The following is a 16,488-nucleotide window of genomic DNA, read 5'->3' as shown; positions in this document are numbered from 1 at the left end:
AGCCACACATCACGCTGGGTAATGCCAAACGACACTTCGCTTGGTGTAAGGAGCGTAAACATTGGACGATTGAACAATGGAAAAACGTTGTGTGGAGTGACGAATCACGGTACACAATGTGGGCGATCCCATGGCAGGGTATGGGTATGGCGAATTCCCGGTGAACTTCATCTGCCAGCGTGTGTAGTGGCAACAATAAAATTTGAAGGCGGTGGCGTCATGGTGTGGTCGTGTTTATCATGGAGGGGGCTTGCACCCCTTGTTTTTTTGCGTGGCACTATCACAGCACAGGCATACATTGATGTTTAAAGCACCTTCTTGCTTCCCACTGTTGAAGAGAAATTCGGAGATGGCGACTGTATCCTGCAACACGATCGATCACTTGTTCATAATGACCGGTCTATGGCTGAGTGGTTAAACGACAATATCGTCCCTGTAATGGACTGGCCTGCACAGAGTCCTGACCTGAGTCCTATAGAACACCTTTGGGATGTTTTAGAACGCCGACTTCGTGCCAGGCCTCACCGACCGACATCGATACCTCTCCTCAGTGCAACACTCCGTGAAGAATGGGCTGCCATTCCCCAAGGAACCTTCCAGCACCTGTTTGAACGCATGCCTGCGATAGTGGAAGCAAGGCTAAGGGTGGGCTAACACCATATTGAATTCCAGCGTTACTGATGGAGGGCGCCACGAACTTGTAAGTCATTTTTAGCCAGGTGTCCTGATACATTCGATCACAGTGTATACAACGGTTCTTCGTGGTGTGTACGAAATTACTTACGTCTCTAAAGATTTATGTCCCTAAAGAATGACATGCTGTATTTTGTTTCATAGAAAATTTTCAATGTAATAACACAGTTTTACATTTTGTTCATTAGGCCACAGTTCGGAACTGTAACGAATGCTTTGGAACAGGCCATGATCTGCTGCTTTTTCGATCTCTTGGAGAGACAGAGCGAAATTTTTTCATATGTCACTGTTTTCGGAATCAATGTAGATCGCTACAGATGAGACTATCGATCTTCAGAAACGCTATAATACATTACCATAAAATATCCAAATATCCATCGTCGGGTCAGTAAGCCTAGTGTTTTGCGCATCAAGTCGACAACCTTTCTTGAAAACTTGAGGGATCTCAATGTTTCGCAAGTACTAGGAACGCTTTATGTCACGAGCGACCGATGATACAATACTGTTAGAAGAGGAACAAGTTGTTTCGGATACATGCAGCAATGGACACTAAAGGGGAAATACTTACCTGTAATGTTGGAGGTTTCATCTGTAGGCTCCCTGCAGGCCCAGACAACCGAATAGGTCTCGTAGTCTGTATCCAGGACCCAATAGGGACCCGTCACTGTCAACACACGAAGAATCAGTCATGTGTGAACACGGAAATAGGCATATCAGTTTTCTACAACTTACAACCCAAAAAGGCATATCTTGAATTACATCTAACAAGGAAAACTCCACACCACAACCCCATCATATTTAGTGGTAAGATGGTCCATTGGACAGCCCGTGTAAAACTGAACACAGATCACACATGAAAACAGGAAGAAGGCGTACTGAACTATGAAAGATGAAGCAGAATAGAAACAATGAACGATGCAGTTCAGGATGCGCAACATCGAGCTAACTTCGGTAGCCACGGCGTCGTGGAAAATTTTGGAAATTTGTGGTAAGTTACTATGGGACCAACTATTGAGGTCATCGGTCCCTAGGCTTACACACTGCTTAATCCAAATTAAACTAACTTACGCTAAGGACAACACACTCATCCATGCCCGAGGGAGGACTCGAACCTCCGACGGCGGAGCCGCGCGGCTCGTGGCAAGCGCCTAAGACCGCGCGGCTACCCCGATCGCCTCGGCGTCATGGTTCTGTGGTCATAGTCCTGAACTAGAAGGGGGAATCTGTGTTCAAATCTCACTCTTGCCACATATCTGCTTTTGTTTAGAAAATCTTGAATTTTCCGTACAGACATTTCACTATATTCGAATTTGTGTCTGTGCCGTGGTGTCACGCCCGTTTGGAAAAGCGAAAGGCAGGAACCTCCACTCGTGCGTGCCTCCTATTTGTTCTACACAAGTATCACATGTTATGACCCATGCGTTCTGTTTTTGACTCTTGAAGTTCTTTGTTGTAATGCAGTTCACAACCGTTTATTTGTTGTTTTCACTTCTGTGAGAGGTGAATGCGATGTCGCGCCTGCTGTCGCCATTCATCATATCTACGCGCGATGCAAAAAAATTATTACCGCATGACTAGTTTTTATAACCAATATATAATACGACAACTACCAAGACTGTAGAAACAGAACAGAGAGTACTAATTTTTGTGGAAGAAAAGGGCATGCATGTGGTTTGAACGCGGATCTCCCGCTTTGTAGTCCAACACCAGGGCCACACAACCACGAAGCCGCGGTTCTCGCAATTTGCTCGAAGTTATACATCTTGAGCTTGGACTGTTCACTGTTCCTATTTTGTTTCTTTCTTCACAATTCAGTACACTTCCTTCTTGTTTTCATGCATGATCTGTGCCCAGTTCTTGATGGGCCATCCACTGGGCAACTTTATGAGTAAATCTGAGGGGCCTAGGATGGGAAGTTTCCCTTGTAAGTAGAAACATTCTTAGAATTATTGTATTTTAAGCTATTTCATCATTAATATTATATGCTGTTAACTACTTCTGTTACACATCCAATAATGGATTCAATACTTCGTTGAGGTCGTTAACGGATTTAGTCAGTATCCCGTACAAAATACACGATACTGACCTGGTACGCCTGGGAAGTGCACCGTGAATTTGGCCTCTCCGGAGTCAGGGTCGTCCCACTCGGCCCAGCCAATGATGTCGTTGAAGGCCCCCGCAGCCGTGCTGAACAGTCTGTTGTGTACGGTCACGTTGTTGTCGCCAGCCACTGTGTACTCCGCCGTGATGCACTGGCCGCCCTCCTCGAACGGAGCCTCTCCCAACCTGGCGATCTCGTACCACACGCCCTGATACTGCACAGACATACAGGAGGCACAGTGGTCAGCAGTAGCTCAACAGTCTGAAGTACACGGCTGCAGCTGCCACATCGGGTGCTACCTTAGAAATGTCAAATTCCTTGGCAGCCGGCTTGTCGCATGTGCTGACTCTGACAGTGCACTGTTGCGGATCCTGTGGGGTGTCTATGTAGCGGTTCCTCAGCAGACCCAGGGCCTCCAGCTTGTCATTCACCTGCTGCTCCTGCTCTGCTGTCAGCTGGGCACTCCGTGACAGGATCCACGAGTTCTCTGCAAAACGTTCGATATGGCTGTGTTAGCATTTGAAATCTTTGGTAGCAGCTAGTTCAAAATTCGGAAATTTCTATGGCCACCTTAGACTGTCTTTTCTTTCTGGAGGAACGACGTGATGAAGTCTACAGTGCTCTAACACACTTGGTTCGCCCACCTGTATACATTGTTATTGCAGTACGCCTGTTTTATGTGTGTAAGAAAAACCGAAGATTATCCATCAGGTTAAATTTAATGATGATATCTACCTGCGTCAGCAATGATCTACGGCATCAGGATGTAAAAGGCAACGGAAAGCACCGCATTAAAGACATATAACATGTATCCACAGGACATGTAGCCTGCAAGTGAAAAACTGTCGTGATTATCCCTCCATTTCAAAAGATTCCGGAATATTCCCGCATTCGGATCTCTGGGAAGGGGATGCCAAAAGGTGGGTGACCATAAGAAAAAGATTGAATAACCAACGAAAGCATAACGTTTTATGAGTTGGGGCGTGCAATGTCAGAAGCTTGAGCTTGGTAGGGAAGCTAGAAAATCTGAAGAGGGAAATAAAAAGGCTCAATTTAGATATGGTAGGGATCATCGACCTGAGATGGAAAAAAGACAAGAATTTCTGGTCAGATGAGTCAAGAGTAATAACAACAGCTCCAGAAAATGGTATAACAGGAGTAGGATTCGTTATGAATAAAAAGGTAGGGCAGAGAGTGTACTACTGTGAACAGATCAATGACAGGGTTATCCTTATCAAATCAACAGCAAACTAACGACGACAACAATAGTTTAGATATACATGCCGACGTCGTAAGCTGAAGATGAGATAGAGAAATTATATGAGGATATTGAAAGAGACATACAGTATGTAAACTGAGATGAAAATCTAACAGCCATGGGGAACTGGAATGCAGTTTAAGGGGAAGGAGTACAAGAAAAAGTTACATTGGAGTCTGAGCTTGGGACATTGAATGAGAGAGGAGAAAAACTAATTGAGTTCTGTAATAAATTTCAGCGAATATTCTGTTCGAGAATCACAAGAGGAGGAGGCGTACTTGGACAAGGCTGGCTGATAAGCGAAGATCTCAGTTAGATTACATTATGATCAGACAGAGATTGCAAAAGATACTTTAATGTAAGGTGTACCGAGGAGCAGATGTGGACAGATCACAATGTAGTAGAACGAAGAGCAGGCTGAAGTTTAAGAGATTAGTCAGGAAGAATCAATACGCAAAGAGGTACGACGTAGAAGTACTATGGAATGGCGAGATGCACTTGAAGTTCTCTAAGGCTATAGATGCAGTAATAAGGAATAGCTCAGTAGGCGCTACAGTTCAAGATGAATGGATATTTCTAAAACGGATAATCACAGAAGTTGCGAAGAAAAACATTGGTACAAAGATGGTAATGCGATGAAGCCATGGGCAACAGAAGAAATATTTCAGCTGATCAATGAAAGAAGGAAGTACAAAAATGTTCATGGAAATTCAGGTATATAGAAATAAAAGTCGGTGAGAAATAAAATAAATAGGAAGAGCAAGGAAGCTAAGACCGAAATGGCTGCATGAAAAATGTGAAGTAATCGATAAAGAAATGATGGTCGGAAGAACTGACTCAACATACAGGAGAGTCAAAACAACTTTCGTGAAATTAAAAGCAAGGTCGGTAACATTAATAGTGCAGTGGGAATTCCACTGTTAAATGCAGAGGAGAGAGCGAGTAGATGGAAAGACAACACTGAAGGCCTCTATGAGGTTCAAATGGCTCTGAGCACTATGGGACTCAACATCTGTGATCATCAGTCCCCTAGAACTTAGAACTACTTAAACCTAACTAACCTAAGGACATCATATACATCCATGCCCGAGGCAGGATTCGAACCTGCGACCGTAGCAGTCGCACGATTCCGGACTGAGCGCCTAGAACTGCTAGACCACCGCGGCCGGCGCCTCTATGAGGGTAAAGGTTTGTCTGATGTGATGGAAGGAGAAGCAGGAGTCGATTTAGAGGAGATAAGGGAGCTAGTATTAGAATCAGAATTTAAGAGAGCTTTGAAGGAGTTAAGATCAAATAAGGCAGAAGGGATAGATAACATTCCATCATAATTTCTAAAATTATTGGGGGAAGTGGCAACAAAAAGACTATTCACTTTGTTGTAGAATGTATGGCTCTGGCGACATATCATCTGACTTTCGGAAAAATGACATCCACACAATTCCAAAGACTGCGAGAGCTGACAAGTGCGAGAGTTATCGCACAATCAGCTTAACACCTCATGCACCCAAGTTACGGACAGGAAGAATGGAAAAGAAAATTGAGGACGTGTTAGATGACGATCAATTTGGCTCTAGGAAAGGTACAGGCACCAGAGAGGCAATTATGACGTTGCGGTTGATAATGGAAGCAAGACTAGGGGAAAATGAAGACACGTTCATAGGCTTTGTCGACCTGGAAAAGAGTACGACAGTGTAAAATATGTTCGAAATTTTGAGAAAAATAGGGATAAGTTATAGGGGGAGGCGGGTAATATACAATATTTAAAAGTGCCAAGAGGGAATAATAAGAGTGGACGATCAAGAACGAGGTGCCCATATTAAAAACGTTGTAAGACGAGGATACAGTCTTTCACCCCTGCTGTTCAATCTGTACATCGAAGAGGCAATCATGGAAATAAAAGAAATGTTCAGGAGTGGAACTAAAATTCAAAGTGAAAGGATATCAGTGACACGATTCGCTGACGACATTGCTATCCCGAGTGAAAGTGAAGAAGAATTATATGATCTGCTGAATGGAATGAACAGTCTAATGACTAAAGAATATGGATTGAGAGTAAATCGAAGAAAGACGAAAGTAACGAGAGCTAGCAGAAATTAGTACAGCGAGCAACTTAACATCAAAACTGATGATCACAAAGCAAATGAAGTTAAGGAATTCCTGCTACCTAGGCAGCAAGATAACCAAAGACGAACGGAGCAAGGAGGACATGAAATGTTTTCCAAGCAGCCTAACATGACTGTTTCCAGTCAATGGTCGTCTCAGTTGAACCAGAGGACCCATTCTAATCCAAGTAAAGACAGTGCACACTATTATGGAGCCACCACCAGTTTGCACAGTGCCTTGTTGAGAACTTGGGTCCATGGCTTCGTGGATGAGCGCCACACCCGCGGCCTCCCATCAGCTCTTACCAACTGAAATAGTGACTCATCTGACCAGGTCACGTTTACCAGTCGTGTAGCGTCCAACCGACATGGTGATGAGTCAAGGAGAGGCGCTGCAAGCGATGTCGTGCTGTTAGCAAAGACACTCCCGTCGGTCATCTGCCGCCATAGCCCGCTAACGTCACATTTCGCCGCACTGTCTTAGCGGATACATTCGTCGTACGTCCCAAATCGGTTTCTGCGGTTATTTCACGCAGTGTTGCTGTGCTATTAACATGTAAACGCCGCTGCTCAGGGTCGTTAAGTGAAGGCCTTCGGCCACTGTTTTGTCCGTGATGAGAGGTAATACCTGAAATGGGGTATTCTCGGCACACTCTTGATACCGTGAATCTCAGAATATTGCATTCCCTGGAGATTTCTGAAATGGAATGTCCCATGCTTGTAGCTCCAACTACCATTCCGCAGCTGGCCGCTGTGGCCGAGCGGTTCTAGGCACTTCAGTCTGGAAACGCGCGGTCGCTACGGTCGCAGGTTCGAATCGTGTCTCGGGCATGGATGTGTGTGATGTCTTTAGGTTAGTTAGGTTTAAGTAGTTCGAAGTTCTAGGGGACTGATGATCTCAGATGTTAAGTCCCATACTGCTCACAGCCATTTGAACCATTCCGCGTTCAAAATCTGTTGATTCCTGACGTGGGGCCATAATGACGTAGGAAACTTTCTTACATGGATCACCTGAGTACAAATTACATCTCCGTCTGTACACTGTCCTTTTATACCTTGTGTGTGCGATACTACTGTCATCTGCATGTGTGCAATCCCACGGCTTTTGTCACCTCAGTGTACGTGTATCGACAGTATTTTCCGATAAGCTTTAATCGGTTTATCGTACTAAGCTTACTGAGCTTAGGAAACGCAGCTTGTTGAATTGCCGTTGCTCAAAAAGATGGGACCCAATAGCTGCCAGTTCTTCATTGCCTTTCACCACAGTTAAACTTAATTTACGGAAGTACAAATCGAGTTTTTCTCTTGCAACTGCTTCAATTAAAAAGGTGGAATATTGATTAGAACTTTAAATGTGCATACAACACTTTCGTGGATGAACAACACTACATCTAGGTCTGTTCTCCACAAGCTACTTTGTGGTCTGTGGCGAAGCATACTTTTTGCATCGCTGTCACGTCCCCCTTTCCTTTCCCAGCCGCGAACGGTCCGCGGGAAGAACTATTGTTCAAATGTGTGTAAATTCTTCAGGGACCAAACTGCTGAGGTCATTGGTCGCTACTTAAATTAACTTAGACTAACTTACGCTAAGAACAACACACTCACCCACGTCCGAGGGAGGACTCGAATCTCCAGCGGGAGGGGCCGCGCAATCCGTACATGGCACCTAAAACCGCGCGGCCACTCCACGCGGCGAAGAACTATTGGTTGACACATAACTTTCTGGTCGCGCAGTGGCTAGCACACTTGACTCGCATGCGCGAGGACGGCTGTTTAAATCCATTTCCGGACATCCAGATTTAAGTTTTTCACGATTTCGCTACAGGCAAATGCACGGACGGTTCCTTGGAAGGCGCATGGACGATATCCCTCCCCCAATCTCAAACAAACCTATTCGAAATTCTGCTCCGTCTCTACTAGCCTTGACGTCGACAGACCGTTGAACCCTATCTTCTTTCCTTCGATTCCCCCTAATTTTACCTTCATGATCTATCTGTCGTACGTATGAGGAGGCACTACATTGGATGACTCCTCTAGGAATGGAAGCTCTCCGAATTTTAAGCGTAAACTGCAGCATGATTCACAAAGCCTCTCTTGTAGCGTCTAGCTCTGGAGTAGAATAAACCTGTAACGAAACACTCTGCTGTTCTTTGGACCTTCTCTGTTTTACCAATCAATTATCAATTCTGTCTCCAGAAATTGCGCTTGCCAGACTGGTGAGCAATATTACAGTCCTGGTCTAACGAGCGTTTTCTAAGCTGCCTCCTTTGTGGATGGACTACATGTGCTGACAATTCTCTCAATCTCGCATTTGCCTTATCTGCGATAAGTTATATGTGGTCGTATCACATTAAATCACATTGTACGCAAATTTCCAGACTGCTAGGCCTTGGCGGGCCCGTCAGTATCGACTGACCGTCATGTCATCCTCTGCCAATGGCGTCATTGGATGCGGTGTGGAGGGCCGTATGGTCAGCACACCACTCCCCACCCGTTGTCAGTTCATGTGACCTGGAGCCGCAACTACTTGGTTAACTACCTCCACAACTGGCATCGGAAGGCTGAGTATAGCCTGTTCCAGTCTTCCACCTAGGAAAAATCCCTGACAGTTGGAGGAATCGAACCCATGTCCTCTGGATGCCAGTCAGCTGCACCAAGCCCTCAGCTATGGGGGCAGACACATGTTGTAAATATGCTGTCATTTTTTGTTTGTATGTAAAGGGTTCTCATAGGAACTAATGAAAGAATGTTGGCACAGTTTTCAGAAACAGATAGACAGAGTCACAAGAAAGGTTTGTGTATAAATTTTATAAACAAAACGGCTGAACTACTAGGCCTCATCGGAAACTAGGATCTGATTTGGCGCAAAATGGAAACCACAATGAAAATCCAATGAAGCTTTGCATATATCTGTTGGACAGTGTCTCTAGTAGGCCCATCGATCGTGTCAAGTTGCTCTTTTCAGTTCTGGGCGTGTAGTGAGCACTTAAAGATGCCTAGGTAAATATAGCCTCCCACCAAATATGACGAGGTGGTGAGAGATTTCGCCTGCTGTCATGCAGCCCACATAACACAACTGTCATGCGTTTCCTTCTACATTAGACTTCTCGGCCGCACTCTGAAGGGGCAATGAAGATGCTCCGTCAGTGTTTTCAATGCGAAGTGTTTGGTCACGCACAATACAGCCCGCAATTGGCTACCCTGCGTTTCATCTCTGCTCAAATGAGCCGCCTCCCGTGAAGACAACATTCTGACACGGGTAACGAGTTGTAGACCAGCGTAAAGAATTGGCGGAAAATACAGGCGGTTGCCTTCTATGACGAGGGCACTGGACAGTTGCCGCAACGCTACGACAGACGTACAACTCGGAGCGGCGACTACGTAGGGAAGTAGCTGAAGGATTATTTGTCTTTTTTTTATGGCGCTGAAAAACTAAGATCATACGCGCTCATGTCCTAACCTTCGAACACTAAGACTACCCTTTAATCCCGATAGATGGAAGGAAAAACAGCTAAAAATTAAGACTTCCTCTTGGAGAAAAGGCCTCAAAATACGCAGTAGAGACAATGGAGGTCCTGAACTAAAGACTAAGATCTCCTTCAACGGATGAAATATAAAACGCTGTCGACAGCCCGCGTGTCGTTCGCTAAAACGGCAGATACTCAGACGGCAACCGCACAGTAGAACGTAAGTGGTTAAGAAAAGGGCATATGGTCAGTAAATGGCGAACCGTCAAAGGTCGATGACAATGAGAACAAAGTAGTGGGGGAACACCACTTAACAAACGGCAATGCCTAAAAGACAGTAGCCAATACGTACCCTAGCTGAAATGATCTCCTCGCGGCGAGAGGGCCAAGAGGAGGTCACCCAAGCCAGGAGAACAGGTTTAACTCCCCGGAACTTATTCCCATGAAGAGAAGACCATTGGTGATGACAAAGCGACACCACCTGCTGACAGACTTTACCAATAGCTCACCTACAGTATGTTAACGTTTGTTGATGAAGTCGTGTCTCCCGAGAATTTTCGTGCCGTGCACTGTTTCAATCGTTTAAGTTATACTAGGATAATCTGTTACTCAGCGTTCGTCTCTGAACGACAACGCTATGCAGTGACTCGTGAGCCAAATTGCCGTTATGCCAGACAAGACTTCAGGCCATAGATACATAGTGCTTCCCCTGTGAAGTCGCAGTAGGCCGCTAGTATTTTATGAAAGTGACTGCTTGTAGCGACTGTTCTGGAATCCTGTAATCATAAAATAATGACACTTTCAGTTTATCCAGGTCCCATCTTCTTAAATTTCCACATTTTTGCAGTTTCTTCACTTTTAATCTACAGTTGATAAACAATAGATGGATGGAGTCACGAGGGAGGAGGTAGGCACTGCATTTATTCCATACACAGGCGCACTCTCGGGGAAAATCGCTCGCATTCTGAAGAAACACCGGGTCGGAACTGTGTTTTGTCCTCCAAATAAAACTCGTGCACTGGTGGGGAGCGCCAAAGATGACCTCGGTTTGAGGAAGGCCGGCGTGTACCAGATTCCGTGTCAATGTGGCAAGTCGTATATTGGTCAGACGATGCGTACCGTCGAGGATCGATGCCGTGAACACCAGAGGCACACTCGCCTGATGTATCCGAGCAAGTCGGCGGTCGCTGAACATTGTTTGTCGGAAAATCACGCCATGGAATATGACCGCACGAGGATTCTGGTACAGACGTCGAGATACTGGGACAGCGTTGTTAGAGAGGCCATCGAATTTCGCACCAATGACGACCTCATAAACCGTGACTGTGGCTGTAATCTTAGCAAGGCTTGGGAACCAGCGATCGGGTTAATCAAGAGTAAATCGAGCAAACGTATAGTTGTGACGACCACGGCGGACAGAGCCATCACTCCGACGTCATCTCAGACGTCGTCGCAATCTGTTCCACCGCCGCGATCGAACCCAGTTCCCTCTGAGCAGCCATAGCGTACGGATCTCCGTGCCGGCACGTTCACAGGAGCTCAGTCCGTCAGTTCACCTGATGATGGCGACATGTATGATCGCCGAAATATTGTGCCCGTTGGACACTATAGACCGGCAGCACACCCGTGGATATTTTGACTAAAAAAATACATATTTCAGTGTTCTTGGAATTAAGCTCCTAAGGGGGTAAAATCGGGAATTAAAATTTTTTTTCCAAGTACTTCGTCGTATTGAAACATTATTGAAGCAAAATATACGAAATAAAAGAAATATATGTTAGTGGATGAAAGTATCTATGGAAATATCACCACAAGAACTCAAATGCAGGGTTAGTGAAATCGTCCACTCCAGTTACCAGAATCGCCTTTTGGTCAGGAGCGCATTCGCAAAAGACCATGCTTCCATAACCTCAATTAGCAGGAAAAGTTTAGGTGTTACAGTTTATGAACTACGTCAGAGAAAGCTATTAACAATCACCACAACAAACGGGCTCTGTCAGAAGTGCATGGAAAACTGAAACGGATCTAAAATACAGTTGTATTCAGTAGGCATAATATGTGATAATAAAATAATTTTGTTGTGATTAGTACGCAAACCAATCAATGCTGATGATAAAATAGATACCACTTTTAAATGTGATTCCATGTTAAAGAATATGCTTTTGAGACGACAAGGTACACTGTTTTTAGATTGTTGATTTGTACATGATCAAAGTGTGTAAGAATGCACAAGGAGAATCACCTAAAACTTGCACCACAGCTATTGCAGTAATGGTAAGTGCTACTGAAGTGCAGTTTTCACAGAATGGATTGGTAGTCATGGGCTCGTATTGTAAGCCAATAAGCTGAGTGTAATGATAATTACATATTTTGTTCAGACATATGGTTTTTTTTTTAAATGGAACAATTCCTGTTGACAGTAACAAACCAAAAGAGGGGTAAATTAGAACCTCAGTGGTGTTTGATGCAGGATTCTAGTGCGAGTCTTTTACAAGGTATCTCATTTTTAAAAGTTCCTGCACTTGTACAACAGCTGTGGTAGCGCCCACTAAAGAACAAGACAAGAGCGTACACCAATTAGGTTCAAAATGACCACCGGCAGCGGCAATACGCGCTTCCAGTCTGGTATTGAATGACTACTGCACACGTGCTATCTTTTAAGCGGAGATGTCCGAGTAGGCTACAGGAATACGTCGTTACATATAATCCAGTGCAGTTGATGCGTCGTTTTAGACAGCGTCTTTCAGCTTTTCCCACAAAAAAAATCTACAGCCGTCGGATACGGGAACGAGCTGACAAGGTAAATGCTTCTGCGTCCAATCCGCCGATTTGGAAACGAGTCGTGAGGACAGGCTGTAGAATTTCGTGCGCTATGGGCAGGGCAGCTATCATGTTGATACCACAGGTTCCTCATAGTCTGCAGAGGAACGTCTTCTAGCATCCATGGAAGATGGCGTGTTAGGAGGCTGCAATAATTGTGCATGTTCTGTGTTGCATCTACGAAAGTCGGGCCTATGAGCTGATGGTTCACTGCCACACGCCACACATTTACACTCCATGGACGCTGACATTTCACCTAACGAAGCAAATGGCGATTTTCTACGATCAATAGAACATGTTTCGGTGGTTTACCTTCCCGTGATTGGTAAAAGTGGTTTCATTACTGAACAGGATACATAATACATCTGGAGTATTCTGTCTTAATGCCCATTACTATCGCTTAGTAGAGGGAAGGTGTCAGGAGCAGATGAGGTACCTATAAGATTTTACAAAGATTATGCGCAAGAACTTGTTCCCCTTCTAGCAGTAACTTACTGTAGAACGCTTGTAGACTTGTAGACCTATATTGCTGGCGTCAATCTGTTGTAGAATTACGGAACATGTTTTATACTCAAGTATTATGACGTTCTTGGAGAAGGAAAATCTCCTCTGTAAAAATTAACAAGGGTCCCGCAAACAGAGATACTGCGAAACAGCTCGCTATGTTTCTCCGTAGACAAAGGCGCTCAGGTTGATGGCATGTTCCTTGACTTCAGGAAACCGCACTGCCATTTAGTGAAAAAAATAGTGGGTTTTAGAGTATAGAAGCAGATTTCCGACTGGATACAAGAATTCCTCGGGGACAGAATTCAACACGTCACTCTTAATGGAACTAAATCGTCATATGTTAAGGCAATTTCCGGTGAACCCCAAGAAAATATGATACCAAAGTCACAACGCCAGAAGATAGTAACTATTGCCGGTTCACCTTCAGAAAAATGATGAATGGTGCAGGCTCTGGCAGTTAACCCTGAACGTAAATAAGTGTAACATATTGCGTATACATAGGAAAAGAAATCCACTACTGTACAGTAACACTATTGATGAGAAAACGTTGGAAACATCATCTTCCATAAAATATGTGGGAATAAGTATCCGGAGCGACCGTGAGTGGGATGACCATATAAAAGAAATAGTGAGAAAAGCAGGTGCGAGACGAAGATTCATAGGAAGAATCTTAAGGAAACGTTTATTCATCCACAAAGGAAGTGGCTTATAAGGCGCTTGTTCGACCCATTTTTGAGTATTGTTCATCTGTCTGGGAGCCCTACCAGATAGGACTGACAGAGGTGATGGAGAACATCCAACTAAAAGCGGCACGTTTCGTCACGGGTCGTTTAGTCTGCACGAGACCGTTACGGAGGTGCTCATCAAATTCCAGTGGCAGACATTACAAGAGAGGCATTGTGCATCATGGAGAGATTTACTATTGGATTCGAGAGAGCACTTTCCAGGAAGAGTCGGACAATACATTAATTCCCTCTGCATACGTCTCGAGAAATTAGAATCAATACAGAGGCTTACCGACAGTCTTTCTTCCCCAACGTTGTTCACGAGTGGAACAGGGTTGTAGAGATCATTTAGTAGCGGAAAAAGTACCCTCCGCCACACACCATTAGGTGGCTTGCGGAGTATGATGTAGAAGCAGATGTGCATAAGTTCTCATAGGCGTTCCCATACAGCTCTTTATGGAGAGAGATGTGAAAGGGATAGAACCTATGTCAATGGAGAATGCACTGGCCACTTGCCTGACTCATGCCACTTAATTGTGCGATTTCGCGGGAGTCAACTTTAACAGCAGCAAGAACATTAATTTCCCCCTCTTTTCTCATCACTTATTTCCTTCTGTTACGTTGTCTAGGTGTTACACTGCCATCTTCACGTAACTGGTTAAAGAGTTTGATAAATAACTGCCGATGTGGTTGACATCTATTGCAATATCATGCCGCATACACCGTGCGAGAACGAACTGCATTCTGCCTACACTGTTCACACACTATGAGCATGTCGGCTTTTTCTACACTGGTAAATCCTATCGTCCACTCGCGACCTGCTGCTTGGGCTGTTACACACAAACTGACTAGCTTGTCCGAATGCGCTCAAGGAACACACATGCACACTGTAAGCAAATATAAGAACATCGTACCTAGCAAATGTGCAGGTTGAATGGCACAAACAAGTGTCGATGTGGGAAATCTTCGCCGGCCGAAGTGGCCGTGCGGTTAAAGGCGCTGCAGTCTGGAACCGCAAGACCGCTACGGTCGCAGGTTCGAATCCTGCCTCGGGCATGGATGTTTGTGATGTCCTTAGGTTAGTTAGGTTTAACTAGTTCTAAGTTCTAGGGGACTAATGACCTCAGCAGTTGAGTCCCATAGTGCTCAGAGCCATTTGAACCATTTTTTTTATGGGAAATCTTCAAAATATGATATCTCGTAAACAATCCGCACTAAAATCCTGCAAAAAATACTACTGACATACTAGTTTACCCTAATTTTAGTCTCGTATTGTTCATAGGCATAAACCATTTAAAAAGTGTATGTTGCACAAAAAATACACTTTAAAACTGTTGCTACAACTGAGAAAACAGTGAGAAAACGTTGGAAACATCATCTTCCATAAAATATGTGGGAATAAGTATCCGGAGCGACCGTGAGTGGGATGACCATATAAAAGAAATAGTGAGAAAAGCAGGTGCGAGACGAAGATTCATAGGAAGAATCTTCAGGAAACGTTTATTCATCCTATTGGCTGACAATACAACCCCTGACTACCAATCCATTCTCTGAAAACGGTACATCAATAGCACTTCCAATTTCCGCAATATTTGCGGTGCAAGTTTTAGGTGATTCTCCCTGCATAAATTCAATTAAATCTATAAAAAATGTGTCCAAATGTTATACAAAAATTTGCTTCATTAAATTTAAAAACCCTGTCTGCAATTTATTTTGCGTAGACAAGAGACACTGATTGGACCTTGTGTAGCTTTACACATGAGCAGTGAGTGTAACAACAATTGTGGAACATCAGTGCTGTGTATTCAAAATATTAATATGTCTATGTTCCTCAAATAACCGACGGAAATTCCATAAATACATACAAATACAGCTAAAGGAAAAAAAAGGGATCCCTGCAGCTAATACAGTCCACAACATTACTTATAAGTTACGACGTTACTTATACCTCTAAAGATCGCTCTCCCTCAAAAATGACATGCTGTATTCAGTTTGCTAGAAAATTTTCAATATAATCACGCAATGCTTCCTTGACGTCCAGAAACACAGCGTACACCTGGGTGCCGGCATCTACTGCTTTCTCAATCTCGTGGAGAAGCAGGACAAAATGTTTTCACATGATCATTGTTTTCGGAATCCATGTTGATCTCTACAGAAGAGACTGTCGGTCATCAGAAATGATATGATTTACCAACGCGAAATTTCTAAAATTCTACTATAGTTCAACGACACATGCATAGGCCTGAAATCGACGACCGTTGTTGAAAACGTGAAAGATCTCAACCTATCCCGAATCACTGAGAAGGCTTTGCATCTCTAGCGACCTGCAGTACAATAACGCTATTAGAGGAGCAAGGTGTTCCACAAACATGTAGCAATGGACGCTAAAAGAGAAATATTTACCCGTAATGTTGGAGGTTTCATCTGTAGGCTCCCTGCAGGCCCAGACAATCGAGTAGCTGTCGTAGTCAGTGTCCAAGACCCAATAGGGACCCGCCACTGTCAACACACAAAGAAAGAAGCGTATGTGAACACTGAAACGTACTTGTAAGTTTCCTACAACTTACAACCCAAAAGAAATATACACGCATCAATAAAGGTTTTGCATCACCCTGGTTCCAAAAACTTCTGAAGATAGACGTTGACTGTGGATATTGTATTACAGACACAGTCTATTTGACTGTTCAGTGATGTCGCTAAACCCACCCAAAGATGTAAACAACCATGCATGACCAGCACCTATTAGACGGTGGAGTCCGATCTGTTCCAGTGTTGTTTGGATATGGAGCAGATACACAGAGACAGGAACTGTCGA

General features: G+C 44.2%; 1 protein-coding gene across 1 annotated transcript in view; it reads right to left on the bottom strand.

Annotated features, from left to right (window-relative positions):
* Positions 1-16,488, bottom strand: part of LOC126415640 (uncharacterized) — a 98,897-nt gene that overhangs the window by 27,104 nt on the left and 55,305 nt on the right. The window contains exons 11-13 of the mRNA XM_050083448.1: positions 3,094-3,281; positions 2,780-3,008; positions 1,262-1,357 (exon numbers count right to left, since the gene is read on the bottom strand). Of these exons, the coding sequence (XP_049939405.1) occupies positions 1,262-1,357; positions 2,780-3,008; positions 3,094-3,281 (513 nt within the window). The remainder of the gene's footprint in view (positions 1-1,261; positions 1,358-2,779; positions 3,009-3,093; positions 3,282-16,488) is intronic.

The sequence above is a fragment of the Schistocerca serialis genome, chromosome 1 (assembly GCF_023864345.2).
Source record: "Schistocerca serialis cubense isolate TAMUIC-IGC-003099 chromosome 1, iqSchSeri2.2, whole genome shotgun sequence".
Taxonomy (NCBI): Eukaryota; Metazoa; Arthropoda; class Insecta; order Orthoptera; family Acrididae; genus Schistocerca; species Schistocerca serialis.
Note: the sequence above shows the minus strand (reverse complement) of the source record. Positions and strands in the feature narration are given on the sequence as shown.